The following is a 23790-nucleotide window of genomic DNA, read 5'->3' on the forward strand; positions in this document are numbered from 1 at the left end:
CGCACTTCATTGCCTAACATGAATCTTCAAAGTAATCTCCAATTTACTTTGAGAGTGCTAAAGAAAAAGAAGTGCTTGATATAAGGGAGGGTGACATGCACAATTGTCCCCTGTGGAGGTTAAAGGCAGAAGTAATAAAGTGGCAGTGGAGGGAACCACTTTGATGAAAAGAAATGGCACTTCTTGCCTGTGGCTTTCTAGGAGTTTTCTGGAGTATTTCTCCTCTGAAGATATGCATGGTCTCCTTTTTTGGCTAAAAACCCATTGGAACTCAGATTTTGGCATACCTTTTTTCTTTTTTCTTTCTTCTTTCTTTTTTCCCCCCTCCTAATCTGGCAGTGTGCTAGAACACACAGAGCCCATGCCACAAGCTTTCAAAGTTCTGGCTAACACACGAAATTTAAAGTGGAGCCAAGGCATTATAGGCTATGTTACAGAGTTTAGGCAGGCTGGGATTGACCACGGAGCATGAGATATGCAGGTTTTCTTTGAGTTTGTGGCTGAACCTCATCTGAGATCAAGTCATGTTTAAGGAATTGATTCACTTACCTTGTTTTATTAACAGAGATTTTGGTGCCTATCTTAAAAAATCTGGAACCAGACATGCAAACCCCAATGTAATAAAGCATTGAATCATATACCTGAGTCCTCCAAAATTCATGTCTATGCTCTGCTGTTTCACACTGCAGAACCAATGCTTAAATGTAGAAAAGATTTTTCAGACACCAAATCTGCTTAGACCTGGGGGGCTTTTGAGGACTCTCCTTCAGTTCATTGTTATTTCTTCTAAAATGCAAGGAGAATGCTGGTGGGAGAAAATGGCTAAAGAGAATGAAGGTGGCTTAGGTCACATATCTAGTTACCAAAACATTAAAACCCCATATTTATAGCCAGAAGAGAACAGGAGCCAAGGTTTTAAGAGAGATGAAAAAAAAATACAAAAAAAATCAATGCTTTTCATGTCTTGATTCATTTTTCCTTCCAATTAATACACTTGCCAGTTTTTAAGAACCTCTTCATACTTGCACTGGACACAGCAGAACTTTGCCTGTACCAGCTCTGAACCCACTTGAACAGCAATCAATGCCTGAATGTCAAAAATTGTTTATGAAGATGGAAAATTGTCACCTGCAAATGTCAGTTGCATCCTTACAAGAACATTCAAGACTATAGGGCACACATTCCCTTTGGTATGTGGGAAAAACAAAGGTTGCTGCCTAAAGTGCACTTGTACTGTTAAAATTCATACTGAAATTCCCCAGTCCTAGCACTGGGTACCAGTCAAAACCACTCCCAAGGTTACTCAAAGCACTCTCCACATCCTTCTCCCAAACTGTTTTTCATTCCATCCAGACAGCTGACATGATACAGGTGATTAAAATTAGTAATCAGAGATTCTAGTCTGATGGACAGAAAACCAATGGAGCCAAACAATGGGTATGAAGAATAAAGTTGTGGTTTGATTGATAAATTTACAGCCTAGCAGTCTGCCACTGGATCAAATATCTGTCATATTTCATTCTTCCAGGGCATTTTTTAAAATGTTTTTCCTTTACCAGGTAACAAGTTCAGGAAGAATATTTTCATACCAATATTTAAATGTGTTTCACTTTGGTCTTGGAAAGCAGGCTCTTTTTTTTTAACAGCCAACCCATTCCAAAAGGGTCTCTCTGCCATGCCATTTTTATTTTAGAAGACCATGTTTCATCCTGCTGCTGCCTTGCAGAGGAAGATGACCAAAAATCTGAATGACACCAGAAAGTCTGCATTCTTTTTAATCCTTTCAACTGCTGGGACGCTGAACCAACAGCACATATCCAAGAAAAATATTGTGGGTCGGTCTCTCCCCTCTGAAAAATTGTATGACGTGAATATATTTCTGGCTTTCTATAGGAAGATTTTATCTGTTTGTTTGTTTGTTTATTTTTTCCCAGGAAGGGACACTTCGTTTCTTTGTTGTAGAATCACAAAAAGAAAACCATGACACAGGCGCTGGTGTTTCAGTTGCACTCATGTGGACTCAGACTCAACCTAAGGAGCTGCTTGACTGTACCAGAGGTCAAGAAGCCCATGCAAAGTCACCACCAAGGACAACTGCTCCTTGAGGAGGAGTTTTGTTCCCTTCCCAAGCCTCTTTCCCTCATGCTTTGTGCAGGCAGTGACCAGCACACCCCGTTCTGGTGTGCAGCCAATTTTCTTTTCACTATCATTTTCCCTTAGGCTCCAGATTCCTGCATCTCATTTTCTGTCTGTGGATACTGATGCACCAAAATCCAGGATCCTCTTCCACACTTTTTGCTGCTTGGCACGGTCTCCCATAAATGCTGCAAACACCACAGCAGCTGATAGCATTCAGTGGCCTTTTGTACTGACATTTCAGCCTCTCACAAACTAGAACTGGCCTTATCTGTTGGCTGCAGTGCCTGAGGCTTTTCTTCTCACTGGCTCTTTCTTCTCACTGGCTTTTTCTTCTAGCTTCCTTCCAATATATGTAAAGATTTCCCAAAGAGCAACAGGTTTGCTCTTCTGCAGCAGAAGAATGGAGTCAGGGAGAATCCAAAAATACTGCAGATACAGGACAACACCTATTTTTATATAACTAATATACTAGATTATTGATGCTTCAGATTAATTACATCCAAGCTTATCAAACAATAGAAATTATTCCCTGGTGAGACAAAAAAAAGAGTCAAATTTGTATCCCTCTTTTAGTATTTTCATTGATTCAAAATGTAGAAAAATCCATACACACACAACATCAAACCTTCTCAAAGAGAATTGAAGTGCAAACGCTCTCTTCCAGCTCAGCTGTGGTGTTTCACACCACCCACACCTCAGTGGCCCCTTTCTCTGTCTGTATTTGTACTGTCTGGGCAGTGGGGTTTGTTTGCTTGAGTTTTTTCTCCTCCTCTTCCTTTCTCTTTCATCTTTCAGCAACAGAAAAAGAGAAAGAATAAGGGTGGGGAGAAAAAGACTCTGTAACACAAGCTGTCCATTGCAAATCCAACTGGAACAAAAATTTTCTGTTGCAGATCACTTCAAAACAGATGTTTCTTTCATAAACATGCAGTTGGGAGGAAAACAGAGAAAAAGGAAGTGATCGCATCCTCCCAAGTGCTGTGAGTTTGGTAGCATTCAAAGAGACACATTTTTCGTTTTGAAAGAATTGAAAATGTGTCAAGCTGCTCTAGCTATTAATCCACACATCCAGCCTGAACTGGGATTGAAGTGATAAGCAGTTTGATACCAAGTCTGTACTGATTATTTGGCAACAGTTTAATGATTATCTTGGATGTGATTAATGAAAAATACTATTAACAATAATCATGGTTGCACCACACCCTGAGCTGATTTCCACCCTGTCCCGCAAAGCTGCTCTGTGTGGCAGCCAAGGTCTTATCCGGGCCCTGCAGGCAGCAAGACCCAGGCAGGGCTTACTGAGAAGCTCAGGAAGAGCAGGAGCCTCTCCTCTTCCAGCAAAACTTTGATTTTTCCTGTCTGTTGTTTCCTTTCTGTGTGTGGCAATGAGATGCAGCCCTCCCACAACCCGCCCAGCAATACCCTGTTGCTCAGCAACCCCATAGTTGCTGAGAAGGCTCTTTTGCAAACCTGGGCTGAAGAGGAAGATTGAGATGATGTGGCACCCAAAATCTGCTGTTTAGGTTGGCCAAGCAGCAAAATCCCCATGAGCAGGTGCAGGTCAACAACAGCAAAGACCTTGGTGGCAGTGTCAGCTGAGGAGCAGCAGCACTGCGCCTTCTGATCCTCAGCATCTGCGATGATTTGAAACACTTAGTGGTGATAATCCCAAATTATTTAATTCATTTTAACTAATTAAAAAGTTCTCCTGCTCTGCAAAGTCATTTCCAGCATCCCAGTTCAATCCAGAGCATGGAACTAGCATCACATTTTGCTTGGAGTGAGCCGGCCAGCAGCACGGATGAGATGGGGAGAGGAAGGCTGCAAGGCTCTGCCAACATGAAACCCACCCCAGCTGGGGGCAGCTGGCATTGGTCAGGCAAGATGGGCAATAGACTGGGGTGGAAAGAGGCAGTGGGGAACAGCTGGATTGTATTAATGGATTGGGTGGAAACCTGGAGGTGGGTTAAGTAAGAGGTGTATTTCACACCATGAATTCTTGGGGAAAATCAGCCTGTGCTCTCCTGATCTCCTCCAAAGCCAGCAGCAAGGGAGGGCAGGTCCTCTCCCACCTTGGTTAGCAGTTAGAGATCACAGCCATACCCACCCAAACCCACAGCCACTGGGCTCTGCAGGTACTGGGTGATTTTGGGACCCAGGAGCTCCACTGCTGACATGGTTGTGGCTGGAAGTGGAGCTGTGATTCCAGGTGTGTTTCCACACCCCTCATGGCATGTGGGGAAAGGAGGGATCAGGGAACAGAGGCTAGATAAACACTCTTTTGGTAGAAACTGCCCCAAAAGCTTTTCTGCAACTCATCTGACTTTGATAGGGCAGTACTTTCATATAGATCCTCTTTAAAGATTTTTAGAAATTATAACTTTTAGAACACTGACTAGGCTTTACTGTTAGGGCCATGTTCTCACGTGGTTAATGGGGTTGCATAGGAGTCTGTTGTTACAAGTTTTGTGAAGTTCCCATCAGGTCATTAGGGCCAGCCCTTCATTCCAGCAGACACCACAGTAATCCATGCCCTGAAAATCCCACATCTTGGCACAAGGAGAAGATCTGCAAGGCTTCTGCAGACCTGGCTGTTTGCCACCTGACCACAATACCTCCGTGCCATGTCACCAGAAGGAAAGGAAAACAAATACAGGTTTGGTATTACCTGCTGAAGGACCTCGGTAAAAGAGAGGCTGCTTTCAGAAGCACAGCCCCTCTCACAATACTCAGCAAGCTGTGGTTTCACACCTGCCTCTCTGCGCTAGTTCAGATGTATATCTACTCATTTTTAAGCTTTGGGTTTTCTGTGCTGTGAGCATGAATGAGTGTTTCCCACACACATCATCCGTGCTGCCCAGCCTGCCCAGCCTGAGCAGAAATGTCTGAGGGAAGGAGGGAGCTCAGACCCTGGGGGTAAATGCAAATGCCAGCAAGCTTGAGGTGGATGCGATGGACGAGCTCCCATTCTTTGAATAAAAAGTTGCTTTTATAACACTTCAAGGTGATGCAGGTGTGATACGCTGCACAAAAGCACACTCACACGTGCTGTTCCTAGGCAGAGGTAAACATTGCTTTACATGTGCCTGAACTACACGAAAGTGCAAGAACAACACAGACATCGAGGCATCATTATTAGCACAGAAACTCTGCTGCCCCTGTATTTTTGTGCCAGAGCTTGGGGCTTGCCATCAGAAAGGCTCAGTTACCACCCCCAGAGGCTGAAGCCCCCCCCTTTCCATGGAGCAGCACAGGCTGGGCACGGGAGGGATGGGAGCCTGGGTCTCTGCTCTTAGAATTACAACAGAGGATTGAAGACAGAAGGAAGGCAATTGAATTAGTAAAGAAACTGAAGGATACTTGGTTTATATATTAGGTAATGAAGATAAAGACAGATTGCTGGTGTGTAATTTTGGTACCATCCAGGGAAGAGCTGGGCAGGGAGCAATGTGAGCGTGGCCACAGTTGCAGAGCTACTGGCAGGAAACCGTGGGCAAGGCTGATTCCTGCAGACGGGAGAGGAACAATGTACCAGCAATAGAAAAGGGCAGGGATAAACTGCTGGAAGTGGGACACAGCTAACATGTAGCTCTGGTTCTGCCTCTTTCCACCAACCTATTTCAAAGAGCTTTATTCTGGAGTATTAGGCCAAATGTGAGGATGGCTCAAAGCAGAGTCGTGTGTTGAATGCACTTGCTGGTGTATTAGCAGTGCCCAGCCCCTGTGCTTTGCAACTTCTGCAGGGTTCATAACATCCCCCTTTCCTCTCAGCAGGGCTCGTTATCCTCCTCTGTCTGTGCTGTACCCTCTAGACAAACCCTAAATGTCACCATCTCCATTTTGTGCATAGGGATGCCCCAGGAGGCAAAGCAACCTCCCACGAGGGCGTGGAGCCAAGGAGAGATCCTGGATCTCCCAAGTGCCACGACTAATAAGAATCTGTGCTTTAAATAGTTGCCTTAGGATCACCCTCCTCGAGCAGCCCCTCCAGAAAGCGAGGTGTAATCGCGAGCCCAACGTGCACCCCTGTGGCTCTCATGTCCCTTGGTCCCATCAGGATGTGATTAAATGCCAGAGGGGATAATTAAGGGTGGCTACAATGCACCTTTTCTTCCATTAAAAATGTACTAGGGAGTGGCTTGCCCACTTGGTGGGGGTAGCCCAGCTGGGGGAATGAGAAGTCTCCAAAGCCTCAGTCTGCTCCTCACTGCTCCCAGGGTGAGATACAGCCCAGGAGAACCTCCCACATCAATGAAAACACAAGAGCTGGGGACAGGGGGGGACCAAAACCCAGTGCCACCACAGCAACACGTGCTGCCTGCAGCCAGAGTACCACTTGCTCGTTCAAGGTGTGCAGCCTGCCAGAGATCCTGGCACAGTCCTGTGCCCAGCATCCAGGCCAGGATGGGTAGCCACCAGTTCCCATAACTTCCAAGTCTTTGTCCTAACAAGAACAGCTTTTGGTGTGATCACAGGAATCTCGAAGTCTATCTGAAACCTGACATTCTCCTGAGTTTGACCCATCCCTTTCTCTAGCTTCTTTCCAGTGCCAGGACCACGATGAAAAGACATTCAAAATCACAGAAGTCTTGCTGAAAACCCCATTTTCCAATGGGATTAGAGGGCAGGCTGCTCTATCAGCTGAGAGTTTTGGAAAGCTGCAGGCTATTCTGCTTTCTGTGGCACGAAACACTCCGGTGCAATCACTGCTGAACAATGCTGTTTGCAAAAAAACAGAACAGTGATGATTCCACCTGACAGCCTTTTCAGGGCTTTCATGAGAAGGGCACACCAAGCCAAGAGCATCCAAGAAGCCAAGCCATGCACCATCACAAATCTCCAGGAATAAAGCAACACCAGAGGTCTGGCTTCTGGTAAAATGTGCATTTCTGCCATGCTATTACTCCTCCCAAATAATTTTTTACTAAGTGTCCCACATATGCCCTTTTCTCAAGCAACAGGATATCCTTCATTTGTCTGCACCAAGTGCAGATGAGCACTTCTTCGTGTTGTTTTCCAAGTTGGCTGATGGGAGGGTCAGCAGGGGCCAAAGCAGCTGCAACAAGGAAAGGAAAGATAACCATGGCAACCCAAGTTATCTGCATCCTCCATGTATTTCCTTCTCCCCACCCTACGGCATATCTTTCCCACCCAAACCTCAAGCTGATAGAGCCAGTGACCAGCTGGCAGGATGGGGACTGCAGCAGTGTCTCCTGCACCCAGAGTGTCTTGCTGTGTTGCGGGGCTCACCACTGCAGGCTGAAGTCATCAAAAAAGACTGAAATCCTAGAGAGGGACAACTTGCTAAAAGCAGAGCTCTCCAGTACTGTAGATGGAGCGCTGGATATGCTGCCTTTGCTCCAGAGTTGCAGATCCATTGATGCTGCTCCTGGTTTTGGCTCTGATCTCTAACCCTTCCACAGCAGCAACAGCTTCTCCGTCTGTGCCCCACATCAAACCCAGCTACAGTTTTGGCCGGACTTTCCTGGGACTTGATAAATGCAACGCCTGCATTGGGACATCCATATGCAAGAAGTTCTTTAAAGAGGAAATAAGGTCAGAAACTCAGCAGAGTAATTTTTAAAGCGTTCTCTATAGTAATTTGAAAGTTGCCTGTTAGAATTTCCAAGTAGTTTCATGAACAACAATGCAAAGAGCAACTTAGCATCCAGTTGCCATTACAGCGCTTAGTGTTTTAATTAATGTCTATAAGCTGATGCTTTGTCTCTCTTCTTTTAAAGCCATGCAAACATGATCAGACTTCAGCCCTGAACTATAACTTGAAGGCAGGAGTAAAAGGCACAAATTTCTGCCTAGAGAGTGGCTCTCAAAAAATGCTAGGCAGCGATGGGGGAAGGGAAGAGGGAAGGAAGAATTCAGCTTGTTTAGATTTACTGGAAATATTTTCTTAGGAGCAACTGATTAAAGGCAAAAAGGGGTTTAGCTTTGTAGGCTCCCAACAGAGTATGTTAATTACAAACATACAAACATGCTATATAATTTTGTACCAGGTGCAACAATGTGAATGTGCAGAATTTCACGTGGGTTTTAACTAAGATCAAAAGGGATCTAAACCTGCCTGAGGCATGAGGACTTCTGCACATGAGGTTACCCACGCGCTTGAAAATAGCACGTGGCTAAATTGCTGGTACATTTTGGGAGATTTGTGTGAGAACTTGAAGGCAGAAATTGCATGTGCCTTGTTGTTGATGAGACACACACTGTCTGAGTGGTCATCAGAGCAATCCAATCATTTTTAGGCTCAAAAGCAGAGCATATCTGACGACAGCAGGGAAAATGTTGCCGGTTGTATTTGAGGAGAAAGTTAAAGGCAGTGCTTGGCAGAGGAAGGGTTTATTGGGTCTGATATGATTTATAGAGCCATATGCACTTTCTTTTATAGATATAAAAGCCTGGGGGAGAAGAAATTATTATAGTAAGATTGTATTTTTAATGCTATAATGTAAGTAGTATAGTATTAGACAAATCACCGTTTTTATCTTAAACTATCCTATAAAACGTAGCATAGTAAAACCATAATGGTTTGTCTGGGATGGACTTGTAATACCAGACATCCTTCCTTCCCCCACTGCTGCTGGAAAAAGGCAGCTTGTGGCTTTGCTAAGCTCTACATTTTATTCCCTGCAACAGGCTGGCACCGCAGCTGGCTCCTGCCCCTTGCCCCAACCTGCTGTGGCCCCTTTGCCGCTCACCTGTGCAGGGTTTTTAGGGACCTGCTGCCAGGTACAAAGCAGCTCCCTTTTGGTTACTCCCACTTGGCCAGTGGCAAGGCTGGGGCCATGCAGGTTCCCTCAGCCCTGCCAAAAATAGCAGAACTGCCTCTGGCTGTGGGGTTCCATCTGCGCAGTGCACCAGGCTGTGGGAGAGAGGCGCTACGTGACCCAAGGCAGGAGGGCTCCGCTCTGGCTTTCCTCCAGGGGACAGCGGCAATGGGGTGCGGGTGTCCCACTGGGGTCCAGCAGTGCAGAGCCACAAACATGTGGGAGCACAGTGCTTCTGCCTCAGGGGAGGCAGAGGGGCTCCCCAAGCCAGACACTTCTTTTTCTCTCCCACCAGCCCGCAGTCGGCTTCCCACAAATAAGTGATAATGTGCAGTTCTGCTCCAAGCGCTTCGGGAAGGGGAACTGAAAAATGTTCTCCTGAGCAGTCACTCAGCTTCAGGCTTTCCTTTGCATGGGTAAAACTTGTTCTCCCACTTGGTTTCTTGAAAAACTGGGATTTTTTTTGGCAAGTGGGAGGTTAAACTAGGGAAATTTCAGTGGTGCTTACGCTCTTTGATCCACCCTCATGTACCTTTTCACATGTTCACAAAGGTGGATGGCACTTGGGCTTCTCTGTGTTAATTCACATAAGAACATACTTCATTAATTCTCCATCATTTCTGGGAGCTCTGACATGCATTCACAGTGAAAAGATGTGGGTTTTGTTCCCAGAACGGCTGGTGACTCATCTTGTGCTCTAATGTTCTATACTTCCCTTATCTTTGCCCAGCTTCATCCATCTGTAAATGAGAATACCAAGATTGTCTACCAACTGTACTGAGAGCAGAGTGCAGTGAAAGTTTTTGTAAAATACTAGGTTTTCAAAACACCACAGAACTGAGCCGACCAAAACTATTCACAGACTTGTGCGAATGCTGGTGCTGAGCTTTGTCCAAAAATAATGGGAAAGAAGACTGGAAAAGCTGAAATGCTTCAATTCCATGGGGGTTTATACGGTATTTCTTTTTTGTTTGTTTTAAGACTTAACTTACTTAAATTTTTTTTTAAATGTAAAATTCCAAATGCAAGCAAAATTATTTTGGCTGAAACAAAATACTTAGCTTCCTTCAGGAAAAAAGGAAAACCAAGTTTGGATTTCTTCAGCATTTAGTTCTGGGTTGATCTAAAATCCGTAATCTGTGACTCACTTATTCACATAGATCTTACTGCAGGTCTTAGAGCATTTGCAGGCCCTTAGCTAAAAAGCTCCGTGTGAGAGGGAGTTGTTACAGCACAACTCGATGATGAATCTTGAAAGTATCTAGCAACTGTGCCAGGCCAGAACTGTGCTGCCCAGAAATGATGCCAAATACAGACTTGCTGCAGCCCATGCCGGGTTCCCAGGCCAGTGTGGCTCTACCCCAAAGAGCTCTGCAGAGGAGATCACTCCATCCACCCTCAAATTAAAGCACAGCCCTGGATTTCACACATCCATGTGCTGCCTGCATGCAGGAGGTGGCACTTTCCTGCTCTCTGTGTGATGTGAGCTCCCCTGAACACATAGACTTGAGTCAAGTCACAAGGCATATTTGTGCTTAACTTAAAAAAAAAGGAAAAAGAAAGAAAGAGAAACCCAGCCCAGAGCCATCTCTTCCCAGTACGTGCCTGGCACGCTGTGCCAGCTTTGCAAATTAGGCGCTGGGAGGGGTCCTGATGCACAACAATCACAGTGAGGCAAAGCAATTTTTCTCTTTTCTTAAATCCTAGCTCAAAACCAGACCAAAAAAAACCCAAAAAACCCACCAAAACAAAAAACCCAAACCCAAAGAAAGTGTTTATTATCATGTCAGGTGCCTTAATTGTACAGAATCTTCAATTTTGTATCAGGCAAAACGCCCAAATAACTGAAATGCTGGAATCCACCAACCTGTTCACACAAGGCTCCCCCACTTCTTGTCATCCTCCATGGTAAATTTTTGGAAGGAGGCACATGGAAACAGTTGAAAGCCAAAGCATGGGAATCACCAGGGTTTCCCCCCTCCTGGGCACCTGTGCCTGCCCAAGAGCTCAGCTGCACAGGGTCTGTGGTGGGGAAGGGGAGTGAGGTGCTGCCTTCAGGAGGGATTGTCTGATCAGCCTCTGATTGCAGATTGGCTCGTGTCACTGTGTCAGTTATTTGCCCGAAACCATAGAAAATTAATCCTCCCCAAATTTCTCTGTGCCTATTTCCCAAACAGAATTTAAAAGGAAAGACCAGCTTCAGCTTTTGGAGTTGTTAATGTCTTTTCATATAACTCCAGCTAGGCTAATCCTGCAGGGAACCTCTTGCCTCTCCCGTTTCACTTCTGAGCTACCAGCTTTAATTTACGGCGAGATTAAATGAGGACGTGCTTTCCTACGCACTTGGGCAAGGAGCTCAGGGCAGGAGGGTTCAGAGGCAGCGAGGGCAGGACGTTGGCCAAACCAAAGGTCAGAGCTGGGCCGTTTTCCAAGAGCAGGTTACAGACACCATCCCAGAACAGGCACCGCGCTCCTCAGCCCCGGCATGTGCGATGCGCGTGTGGGCAGGGCTGAGGGGGCTGCTGAAACAAAAAAAATTACCTAATTACCCAGCCCATATGCTCCCCTCCTGTGCCTGTGTAGGGGGAGCAAATTAGTGCAAGATCTCCATGACTACAGAGGCGCTGCACGCCCAGGGCACACGTACCCCATCCCCCCCATCACACCCCAAATTCTGCTGCTGTTGGGGAGGTCACTCATCCCAGCTGCTGAAACACAGTCAGGGATGTTGGGGGAGACATGTAGACCTCAGCACTGAGTAAAGCCACCACCTCAAAACAAGAGGTCATTTTGATATTCCCAAATACATTTGTCAGGTGGTTTTAATACAGGAGGGTCCTTTAAAGTGTCAAGTACTCCTTTTTTGGGACCCTTTCTCCAGGATTAAGGAAATTGAAAAACACCAGGAATTCTTCCTGAACCAAAACCCTGTCCCTTTCCTCCCTCCCTCTACCCAAAAGAGGGTTTCACCCCTCGCCCTATGGCACCGTTCATGACAAGGGATGGTTTAAGTGGGAAGCAAAGATGGACTTTTTTACCAAAGCACATTTCCTTAGCTGATGGTTTCAGCCTGCTCACCTCACCCCAGTGCCTGGGGCCACCCATCTGGGCTTGCTCAGCCTTTGCCAGCCGATGGCAGGAAGCCCCTGGGGCCAGCCTGGAGAAACTTAGCGGGGCGGGTGCTGTCCGTGTGGCTTTTAACCCGCTCTCCGTGGGGCTCTCGTTTTGATTTGGCAGGTTTGACACCTGGCTTTCTTCTCATTTAAAGCTGCCCCCCAGCTCACTGCTCAGCTACTCGGGCAACTACACCGACGATGCCAAGAGCTGGCGGCTGGTGGACATCACCCGGCTGACCTCCAAGTACCAGCATGACCGGGCGGACAAGCGCATCTGCACCTCCCTGCTCAAGACGAAGACCTGCAGCCTGGAGCGTGCCCTGCGCCGCACCCAGCGCTTCCAGAAGTGGCTGCGGGCCAAGCGCCTCACCCCCGACCTGGTCCAGGTCTGAGTCCTGCGGCTCCGGTGCCCCGCCACAGCTGGGGGAGCAGGGGCAGAGCGAGTCCCGTGTGGTTTAGGGGGGTGAAAAGGGTCTGAAGGGGATATGGCTGCAACTTGCTAGTTGGAGGGGGAGTTTGGGTGGTGGTTGGAACTCTTCCTCCTGCCTGGTCGGTGGAGATATGTGCCCCCAGCCAAGTCCACGTGCCAAAGGGGAAAGGCAAAATGATGCCCTGATAGGAAGAAAAGTGCCACGGTTGAAGGCCAAGCCCTCCCAGCCACAGGTAATGCCACGGCAGAGCCTGTCCAGGGCTGGGATGGGTTTGGCCTCAGCAAGGAGAGCACCAGCTCCTGGCTCCTTGAGCAGGCTGAGGCTGAAGTCCTGTGGAAAGCCATAGCACCAGGTGGCTTCAGGCACAGGGATAACATCAGGCTGTGCACACAAACATGGTAACAGCTCCAGTGGGGAGATTGCTGCCTTTTTTTATTTACTAGTTTTCCATCACATCTCAGCATTTTGGGGTTTTGGGGTTTTTTGATCATAAAGTTTTACCCAAAAGGGCAGGCAATGCTTTGAAAGTGATTTTGCTTTGGGCCAGGGACCAAGTCAGTGTGGGTCTCTCTTGCTTGTGGCTGGCAGGACGAGGGGCATGGGCAGTCAGAGCCAAAGCCTCCAGTATTCATTCTCCTGCCATCCATAGCAAATGACCTCAGGCACAAAGAAGCACAGTGCCCTTTCTGCCTGGGGTGTCACCGGTAAAGCCAGGACAGGAGCACGGTGTGCGTGGGTCCCACCAGCAGGTAGATGGGCAGCTACGGCACAGGGCATCTCCCTCCCTCCACCTAAACAACAGCAAAACATTGCAATAACCACTGGAAAGGGGCAGCAGCCAGGGTTGGGGTTGGATATACACTGAGCAAGACCCTGAGAGGCAAAGGATTATTCCAGTACTTGTCCCCCTTCCAAGAGAGAAGTGACTGTGAAAAAGAGATTTCATTTATTTTTCCATAAAGGCAGCTGCTTGCTGCATCCACTCATCTTTGGTGAGTGCTAAAGCTATGCTTCTTTGGTTCTTCCTCTTCTCTTACCCTGTGGAGCAGCTTGCCTGAAGAGAGAGCGAGGGATCCGCTGGGGTTATGCCTGGACTGCACCAAAAAGGACTCACCCAAATCCCTGACAGTCCAGCACAGCAGGTCACCCTGAAGTCAGTACCCTCCAGGGTGGCACATGCCTGATAGGGAAACTCAGAGCTCCCCTCACCTGAGCTTGTGGGCAGGAATAACTCCTTAGGCTGGCAGGCAGCAGCTGCCCAGGCATCTGCTGGCCACCACTGTCCCCCCAGGCAGCACTGCAGGGGCCTGCAGGAGGGCGAGCTGGGCTGCCAGGTCCTCCAGCCTTGCTGGAGTGTCCCAGGTGTTTGTGCCAAATTGTGCTGCCATCCCAGCAGTGCTGAGGGAAAGGGAAGGAAGGAATCGAGAGCTTAAAACTTCCATTTGCTGAGCTGGGTGAAAAAGTAACTGGAGAAATGAGGCTCTGTGGTATCTCAGACCTGCTGCAAAGTTAAGTCATCAGCTGAGTCCAAATCCTTCTCCTTAAAAGGCTCTTCATGTGCTACAGTTTTCCCTACCCCGTCCTCTCGGAGTTTGAAATGCCAGCTGAGCTGGCTGGGTTGCACACACAGGCACACACACATATATGGATGCTCATGTGCACACACAGCACCACGCAGAGAGCCTGGCTAGGGCACCCTGGCTTTGCACCTATCCAGTTTCTCCCAGGAATTTCCCTGTGCAGCAGCAGTGGGAAGCTGAGCTGATGCCTGCTCCAGGGCGTCTCTGAAGTGAGCTCAGGGCCAGCCTGGGGGGACGTGCCCAGTGACAAAGTCCCTGGGACATTTCATCAACCTGTGCAGCTTTTTAGTTGGAAAGGGCATGGGAGGCTGCAGGGAGGCCCAGACCTTTGCACATCAGCTTCAGGATTGCTCTGCTCATGTTTTCATGGTCCCTTGGTTCTGTAAATCAATCAGAGAAACAAAAATTTGTATTTAAATCTCTTCTAACAGCATACATATTTGAATAAACAGAGAAACATAGTGATCCAGAGACCCTGGGACCTACCTCCCCACCACCAAAATTCAGCAGCAATCACTTTTTAAGATCAGGCATGTGCTCTGCGAAATGGCTTCTGGTCTCACAGTGGTCTAAATTGAAAAGCAGCCAGTGGCAACAACATTTCAGTCACAATGAGTGTGTTAGTCTGTGTGCGAGACTCCCTCCCAGCCCCGCTGTGTGGGCCACCACAGGTTACAGAGTGACCTCCCCAGTCCATCCAGCCCCACAGAGACGATGATCCCCTTCCTCCCTGGCCATCCCACCTGCCCTCCTCCCACTGAAACCAGCACCTCTGCCTGCACCCAGCCCAGCACCGTGGCCCCTCTGCAGTGTTTGCCAGGCAGACACATGTTGGTAACCCAGCATGAGCCACTGGAGAGGGGTTTTGGGGTGTACCATGTGTCACTGCAAATACTCACCTGAAGCACTGCCCTTATGGCTCTGTTTCCCCTTCTCCCTGTTTTCAGAGGTGTTAACAGCAAGCACACCTCTCTCAACGCCTGACACGATGCCCACTCGGTTTCATGAAGCTGCAGGCACACAGCAGTGCTTGTTCTCCCTTCCCCACAGTTTATCCTATATAGCAGCACTGGGAAAAGCTAATGGGCCCAGGTAATTTTGTCTCATAGACAGAACATTACGACAAACCATAACGTGCTTGAATCAGAATGACAGACCATGAAGTAATGTTTTTCCACTTTACACTGCCTGCCCTGCCTGACCCAGCCATCAGCTGAGCCTCCTGCCACAGTGATTATTTCACCGGCCACAATGAAAATCTTTATTGGATGCAGCAAAGTCTTCAGTCTTAAAATCCAGCCTGTCTCAGAGATGAGCAGGATTTAGCTGGGGCTCAGCCTGCATGGCAGCCGCAGCCACCCACTGCTTTGTCCAGGAGCTCATCACTTCAAACCTCTCTGGGTGCTTTCCTGCTGGAGGGCAACAAAGCAAGTTGGTTTCAGCACAGATCACCCACAGGGCGAATTTACAGCCATGCCTACAAAGCACAGCCTGGAAAATGCTGAAGGCAGACAGAGGAAAGCAGTACTGAGGTGAAAAGCCACCATTTGCAGCCCCTCTCTCTAGGACGGACTGTTTGAAACTACTGACCAGCAACTGCTGACCAGCAACTGCTGACCAGCACCTCGTCCTGCCCACAGCAGATGCACTGGCACCCCGGTTATGTGGCCTCTGAGTCCAGTCCACATCTCTGCGTACTGCACACGGGCAGCAGCTCACTCACTGGTCCAAATGTCCATCCTAGGGAAGGATGGGCACTATGGGGCTCCTGGAGCCTCCTCCTAGACCTGCCTCCTCTTTGACCCAGTACCTCATCGTCAGAGACTTCCATAAACCTGCTGGCAGTGGGGATGAGCTTCTCAGGGCATCCTTACTTTCCTTCTTTTGGGAGTGAAGGAAACCCTTGGATTCACATGGCCAGGAGCTGTAGGTGCTTTGACATCTACATCCAAGTGTTTCCTCCTGGAGCCCTCCCTAAACCTGGTAGTTTGGTGAAGCTGGACCCAGATATGGCTCGTGGGGCAGGAGGCAGCCATGGTCCTGGTCTGGGCCATCCCTCCTTGGGCTGACTGAAGAAAAAAGAGAGCGAGAAGTTTTCTTCCACAAGTTGTCTTTACATCCAAGTGAATTCTGGGTGTGTCTGTGCTACATATGCATATGCATGAACTAATGGAGTTTAAAATGCATCATGTACTGCATAGGAGGGGTTAAAAAAATCACAGCTGAGTGCAGGTAGGCTTTGCAGGAACAAGTCACTATCAGATATAGAAATGTGGGTATTTAATCAAAGTAAATAAAGAGCTTTCCATATCAATCACAAAAAATACATCAGGCTGTCTGTCAGGTTTTATTCTCTGGGGTGATAAGTCACTGCAAAGGACTTAAGATACTCTCAGATAAATCTGTATCTCCAGTGTTTCGAGTATGTGTTCTTCACATTTTTCTTCCACTGACAGTTTTTGTCTGACAGTTTTACAACTCCAGCTCCTTTTCTGCTGCAGAGATGTTTCCATCAGTGTGCAGGAAGGTGAGACCCCTCTCCACTGAAACAATCAAGCAGGTGCTGAGCTTTACGCTTTTGACTGTCTCTGCCAAAATCAAAAGGCCTCATTGCCCAGTTTTTGTGGATCGGGGCTTCATTAAACTGCAGGAAGCTGCACCAATGTTTGATGCAAACGTGTCAGCATCCAGCCCTGCTCCTCTGCTCCCACACCTCCACTGATGTGCCCGAAACAGCTTCCCAGGAAACCAGCAGCCATGAGCACCACGGGCAGCGCGTGCCCACGTCTGTGATAAGAGGATGAGCTCTGACCTCAGAAAAGTCCCAGTTACACCATCCATGCCTTCTCTACCCCTGTGATTTATGTTCCTACTGTGTACTCTTCAGGGTCTCAGCTTTTGCATTGCAGACTGCTGGAGGCAGCAAGGCTTTCTAACTTCGGCTGCAAATATTTGCATACACACTGAGCTGCAAGAGACTTTCTCCACCGTTTATCTCTTACTTAACATGGCTCTGTTCTGCTCATTTTTTATCACTTCTCCTCCAAAGGGAAAGTGACAGAGTCAGCCACAATGTTCCTTCAAGTGCTGCAAGACAGAAATCCATAGCCATCCCTTCCCCTGCACCCCTTCTATGGTTTTAGAAAATTAATTGAGCAAATATTTTCCTGATAAGACTACACCAGAGGAGAGGAGTGTGTGAAGGCTTGCAACAGGAACTGAGTAGAATTATTTTTGACAAATGTTTTATTCATTTTGGGAAGAAAGGTTTTTTTGTTTTTGTGAAACAACTCTTCAATTGTGGTTGAGCTTCTCTGGTAGTTTTGACCAGCTATTGGCATTTTGGACTTGTTTTTTGCTGCTGATGGCCAAGGAAGGGGTGGTTGGGACCTCACTGAGGCCAGTAGGGATACAAAAGAGGAGACATGGGACATCCAGTCCCTCCTTTCCACCTCCAACTGGGAAAGTGTCATACTCCTCTTTTCCATGTTGCTTTATTTCTTTGTCACGGATGGGTAATTCAGTGTTTCATGCCAAATGAACAGCTCGCACAGGAGGGGCTGAGAGGGACCTACCTTAGAGTTACCAAATGACCTGGGGAGATCCTGCGTAAAATCTTTGCTCTCAGCATGAAGGATGGCAGGGAGCAACGTGAGCTTCACTGCCCTTTCCTCTGAAGCACATCTCCCAACCCTCAAATTATAAACAAAACCCAAAGGAGTAAATTTGGCTACTGGGATCATTTTTAATAAAGTGGCTTAAAAAAACCTGATTCCCTTCTGCAGCAGAGGCATGGCAGGGCAGTGCTTCTGTGCCACTGTGGGCAAACCTCCATACATACACTCTCCTGGGCTATTAAGGAAGACTAACTGAGAAACAAAAAAAGGCCATTTTTTACTATGAAGATATAAATGTCTATGCCATTTATCCCAGCCATAGATTGCTCATGCAATTTTACAAGCCAAACCTCCAAATCTGAAGGGTGAAATACAGTAATAATTTATTCCATGAGTGCAACAGTTCTCTATTTGTTGCTGGTATTTACAAAAAATATGCACAGGCTATTTGGTTTTGATAGTTAATGCATGAGTTTATCAGAGAGAGAACATATCCTGTGCTTATACTCGCACACAATGTTTATTTACATTTTTAAAGCATGTTTACTGACCTTAGCAAATAGTATTTCCAAGAAAGCTGCTCTCAGGTTAAGCAAATAGCAAAGTGATCCGAAGATTATTTAACGAGGGAAGTGACTCACTGTCCTAACAACTGGAGGGCCTCCACCAGGAATGCCAGGGCTGGAAACCCGGGTGGAGGGAAGAGTCCCGTGGTATGGAGACATGTGGAGCTGTGCAGTCAGGGGAATATGAGGTTTGCAGTGCCCAGGAATGCGGGCCACTCTTGAAACCTGAGTTGGGAAATGGCATGTTTGGATGGCACAGGCCTTTTCCTAGGAAGGGTGAGATGCCCTGTGTGCCCATATCCTTGGGAGCTGCGCCGCAGCAGGCAGAGGCACACTGGGCAGAGCACAGAGGTGTCTGTACCACCAGCATGATCCAAGCACATTGCAACACCTCAGGCTGGAATTGGGCATCCTTGCCATGTTTCCCCTCCCACAGGGCCTGTCCAGCCCAATGCTGCGCTGCCCATCCCAGCGCCTCCTGGACAGGATCGTGCGGCGCTACGCGGAGGTGCCAGACGCCGGCAGCATCTACATGGATCACCTCACGGACCGGGACAAGCTGCGCCTGCTGTACACCCTGGCAGTGAACTCACACCCCATCCTCCTACAGGTACATGTGCCACCCTGCCCCAGCCTGAAACAACACCCCACGACCCCTCGCGAGCAAACCCTCACATGAGATGTGTGAGTCCCAGCCCTGGCCTTTGCCAGCTCCCTGGCCTTCAAAAAGTGTGGGTTTTTTATGGGGTTGGGTGGCTGAATCCAGGCAGACTCATGAGGTGCTCCCTGCATCAGTCTGTGAAGCTGGGGAGAGATAGGGAACCCCAGGTGGGTTATTGCACTAGAGCACTGTGAAAGCCAGGGTTTTACACATCCCCAGTACTTCAGAGTGTTAGGTTTGCATTGCTAATGCATTACATAAAATCACAGCCTGTTTCTGAAAGAGCATGCTTTCCCATGCTCCACATGCCAGTGCTGTGTTTTCCATTCACCTGCCACTGGTAACTAGCTCTGGGTTTCAAAACTCTGGGTTTGAAGGCGGTGATGTGGAAGACCCTTCCCCTGGATCCCTTCTGGCCTGCTTGGGATGCGTCTCCTCTCTTTCCTTATGTTTCCGAGGGAGAATCCTCACCTTTCCCCATCCCACTTTTAGTCCTCATTGCTGTTTCTTGCAACCCTTCATGATTCCATGAAGAAAAGAGGCAGTGGCAGCACCATCCATCTCTGGCCCCAGGCCGCTGCTGCAGCTCACAGGGCTCTGCGTGGTCCCAGGGAGGGGGAATGGTGCTCGAGCTCTGGGAGGCTCCTGGGGATCATTCAGCCACCCCAGTTATGGGTCACTGGGACATGAAGCCATGGCCCCTAGCACTCTGCAGACATGGGAATGCAGCTTAAAGAGGTGAGAAAAATATGCCAAAGAGAAACGGCTAGATTTCACATGGTTGCCCAAAATGCCTTCACAGCAGAAGGGAGAAGCAGCCTTAAACATGAAACTGGATGAGTTCATAATGCCTTGGCACAGTCTGAGGTGCTGGGCAGACAGATAAGTTATAATGTAAATGACAGAAGGCTTTGTGCTGGCATAGCTCAGCAGTCACACAGTTCGGTTTCCACCTGGGATAACTGTGCTGCTGGCATGAGCTGCAGGGATGCAGGGATGCAGGGAGTCCAGCCCAGGTGTCCCTCCCCACTGGAGCAAACACCCACCACTTCTGCCCCTGAGACAGCAAAGTCTCTTACAAAAGAGTCTGGAAGAGCCTGGCAGTTCTCACCAATTAGTAAAAACTGCTTTAGTCCCACCTCAACTCCAAGCTGTGACTTCATCTGTTCAGTGCTCATGAGGGACCCATCAAAGACACCTAAAATTAGCTGTTCTGTGGCTAAAATTTTCATGAATCTGAAACCTATTATTATCTTAGACTTTCCAGTTAGTCTCTCTTACAGAATAAGTCTCAAAATACCAGATTCTTCCTCCATTACAAAAAAAGGACCAAAATAAAAAAAAAAAAAAAAAGCATCCTAACTCCTCCAGGATGGGGTAGTAAGTACCTTTCCCAGCTGCTAGGGCTGGACGGGACAAGGAAGGGTTGTGGACTGACTTAGAAACCAAAACACAACCCTGCTGCTTGGAGCCAGAGAGGGCACTCTGGGAGGGAAGTGGGTCCATGGGCAGAGGGGCAGGAGTAATCCCCCCATTCCCACTCTCCCTGGCAGATCTTCCCTGACGTGGAGGGCTGGCCCTTCCCACGGTACCTGGGCTCCTGCGGGCGCCTGGTGGTCAGCGCCAGCACCCGGCCCCTGCGCGACTTCTTCGGCGCGGCCCCCGAGGTGGCCGCGGACCTGGCCCTGCAGCTCCTCGCCGTGCTGCGCTCCATGGGCACCAACGACCTCAACTACTTCTTCTACTTCACCCACGTGGATGCTGGCACCTTCGGCGTGTTCAGCAATGGGCATCTGTTCATCCGGGATGCCAGCACGCTGGGCATCATCGACAAGGAGGAAGGTACTCAGCGGGCTCCGTGGCTGCGCATCTGTCACGGGAGGGCTCGGGAGGCAGGGCAAACAAATATTTCCCCTTCTACCCTTGGATCTACTGCTGGTTTGTTTTTTTTTTTAATGAACCAAACAGCACTTATTAAATTAAGTAATGAGAAGTTCACGGAGAGATTTACCATCAGCAGGTCCTGCCATCCTGGCTCTGAGTCGGGAAGGCAATGGGTGTTTTGTTTGTGCAGTCGGTGGTTTGGTGAGCACTCTGTAGCTGGCAGCAGCTTTCAGTGTGCACAGTGTGCTGAATGCTCTCATTTGAAGTCTTGCTTTTAAAACTTTTGCAATGCAAATTTCAATATTTGCAAGCAGAAATTTCATAGTTTGGTTTAAGTATTGGATCAAATTGGATGTTTTTTACGTGTATTTATCACATTGACTAATAATGGTTATTATTATTATAATAACAATAATAACAAAATTCCCCTTTTTGTCACTTTCACATAAAATCAAGGGTTCTATTCAATTTTCACAGGTTATATTGGTCTACCCCTGGAAGTGGAGCTAGTCAGACTATTCTCCCAATAATTTAACAGTTTCATTTTGAATATTCAAATTTTCAAAAGGCCTCTCCTCAGCTCACACATTCAGCTGAGCAAGTCTCAAATATTCAGAAGCAGATGTCAGAAAATTTTCCACTGAGTTTCCTTTTCTTATCCCAACAGCTATGACTGTTAACTTGACTCCAGCTAGATGAGCTGTTGTTGCAATGTAATGATTTTGGTTAACATGGAAAAAATTACAGGTCTGGCTATTTGTGGTAGTTTTTTGTAGGAACTCCACATTTTAGATTTGTACTCCAGTTCTGATTTTCTTCTGCATCAACTTGACTTGACAGACTCCTCCCCAGTTCCTCTGACAGGCAGTTCTGCAGAGTTCTGTCATTCAGAAAAATATACATATTTCAGGAGCGAGAAAATTGGCTCATACACAGCTACAGCACTGCGTAATTTGTGGTGAAAGGTGGTCACATCCTTTAGGTAGTAACAAACCCTGTGCTAACACAGAGGTACAGATATCTGTGACTGTCCAGGAGTTCACTACTATGTTTCTAACTGGTTTAATTGTCCCCAACAGGGAGCCAGCTGATCGATGGCCAGCAGGAGTATAAAGATATATTCAGCTGCCTGACTGTGGACTGCCAGTATCCATTTGTGTCCTGTGACTCCATCAGGGAGAAGCACAGCCTTGTCATGGTGTGTCAAGAGCTTTTGCCAAAGCTCCTGACGGGGAAATTCCAGCCCCCCGTGCAGGAGAAGATCGACACTTTCCTGCAGCGCTGCGCCCGCGGCCTCGGCGATGACCGCGGTGTCAACGAGGCCATCGCGGAGCTGGCAGAGATCCTGAAACCCCTGCGCTCCTGCGACTCCCGCTTCGCCTACCGCTACCCTGACTGCAGATACAGCGACAAATACTGACACAGGAGCAGGCCCTGGCAAGGACTGGGGCAGTGTCAGCCCCGTCCCAGTGCGGGAAGCGCCCAGGAACCAGGGTAGCTGGAAAGAGCTGCCCCAAATCCGGGGTGTTCTCGGCAGAGAAGGAGGGAGCAAAGTGCACATGGGATTTATTATTCATCTCCCAGAGATGCATTTGTTACATGGGATGTAGACATGATGTATGGATTATGGATTATTAGCATTGTCATGACTGACAAGAGGCCACAGGATTAATAAATCTCATTCACATGTTTTGGCCTTGGAAGGGTTTCCCATGCCATTTGTTGAAAAGCAAGGCGGGATGCTCACAACCAGCTAGACAGAGGATCTTTATTTCCAAGAAAGTCTCTCTGATGGACATGATATATATATATAATGTGGGATGGATGGATGGATGGATGGAAGCATTTAAGACTTTCCCTGTGGCTATTTTTAGTGTGCTAAGAATCATAGATAAACTGAATGACTGGATCAGTTCTGTACCATCACCCATCACAGATCACTTCTATAAAATATTTAAATTTTCTTGATGGCACACAGAACAGAAAGACACAATCAACATCATTAAAAAGCTGAAAGGTTCCGTGTCCTTTGAGACTTAATTTCTCTGATCCCCAAATATAATTGCTTCTAGTCTTTCCCAAGTCAATGGACAGCAATCAGAGACTAATACAGGGTTTTGGTTTAAGATGAGGAAAAAAAATCCCAGCTCTGGGATAGGATTGTTCAGCAGGTAATTTCACATTATTCTCTCTAAAGTGGAGGAACCATTTGCATGAAACCATTCAGGTGGGAAAATTACCTTAAGAGGAGAAGCGACACAGGCAGAGGATGAGACATTAATTTACACTGAGCCTGACAAGACTTGCCAAACACTCAATACTCCAGTGAAGGTGCTGGGGCACCTCCCAAGAGCTGGGGAGATGTAAATTCTGACCAGAAAGAGCTACAGCCATCCTCATCCATTTGCCTTCCAGAGGAGGAATTGGTAAGCCAGTCCCCAAAGGAATGACTCAGGCACTTAAAATTTGGGGTGGTGAACTCATTTCACAGCAGTTGTCAACCCAGGGCCAGATCCAGCTGCCTCATTTTGCAGGAGATGGTTGCAAAAGTGGCAAAACATAACTTTTCTGATCCACAGTCTGTCAGTCCCCCTCATGTGAGTTCCCTGTGAGGTGTCAGAAGCCCACACCAAACCTTCCCTGATGTGTAGGGGTTGGACAGACCTCACCTGGGTTTGGGGCTTTCTCCTGGGGTCAGGCATGCAGGAGTCACTGAGCAAATTTGACTGAGCTGAGTGAGAAACAAGGCTTTCTGGATCATCCATGAGAATTTTCATCATGGAAAGAGTCTAACTCCAGCCATGGTTCAAAAAATAAATTGGTAACAACGTAAAGGCAGAAAGAGATGTGAACGCATTTGCATTGCCAATGGTTGTTCTGACTTGTGTTGTACAGAGGAGGAATGCAAATCCAGATTTTGTGTTGGCTGTGAGGGCCTCTGTGCATGCAGGGTATCCAGCCTGGAGCTCCAGGCAGATGTGGGTGAAGGCTGATGGAACAGGTTGGGCATCCAA

The 23790-nt window shown here is 47.8% G+C and overlaps 1 protein-coding gene across 2 annotated transcripts; it reads left to right on the forward strand.

Annotated features, from left to right (window-relative positions):
* The first annotated feature begins 7289 nt into the window (after nucleotides 1-7289).
* On the forward strand, nucleotides 7290-23771 carry DIPK2B (divergent protein kinase domain 2B). 2 transcript variants are annotated; one of them, XM_042034314.1, is made up of 6 exons: nucleotides 7608-7695; nucleotides 9652-9877; nucleotides 12190-12423; nucleotides 18668-18841; nucleotides 20446-20734; nucleotides 21856-23771. In XM_042034314.1, the coding sequence occupies exons 2-6, from the start codon at nucleotides 9863-9865 to the stop codon at nucleotides 22194-22196; spliced, it is 1053 nt and encodes a 350-aa protein (XP_041890248.1). In that variant the 5' UTR covers nucleotides 7608-7695; nucleotides 9652-9862; the 3' UTR covers nucleotides 22197-23771. The 2 variants fall into 2 exon arrangements, with proteins under 2 accessions (XP_041890241.1, XP_041890248.1); XM_042034307.1 differs by lacking the exon at nucleotides 9652-9877 and having other exon boundaries at nucleotides 7290-7695; nucleotides 12159-12423.
* Nucleotides 23772-23790: the final 19 nt, after the last annotated feature.

The sequence above is a fragment of the Corvus kubaryi genome, unplaced genomic scaffold (genome assembly GCF_017639235.1).
Source record: "Corvus kubaryi isolate FWS band 111438036 unplaced genomic scaffold, C.kubaryi_AGA036_p1.0 133, whole genome shotgun sequence".
Lineage (NCBI taxonomy): Eukaryota > Metazoa > Chordata > Aves > Passeriformes > Corvidae > Corvus > Corvus kubaryi.

Excerpts from the sequence above, each read along its gene's own strand:
- DIPK2B (XM_042034307.1), top strand. The coding sequence starts at position 7,472 with ATGGAGCGCTGGATATGCTGCCTTTGCTCCAGAGTTGCAGATCCATTG. Across the intron at positions 12,424-18,667 it reads TCACCCCCGACCTGGTCCAG|GGCCTGTCCAGCCCAATGCT; the intron begins GTCTGAGTCCTG and ends CCCCTCCCACAG. Across the intron at positions 20,735-21,855 it reads CATCATCGACAAGGAGGAAG|GGAGCCAGCTGATCGATGGC; the intron begins GTACTCAGCGGG and ends TGTCCCCAACAG.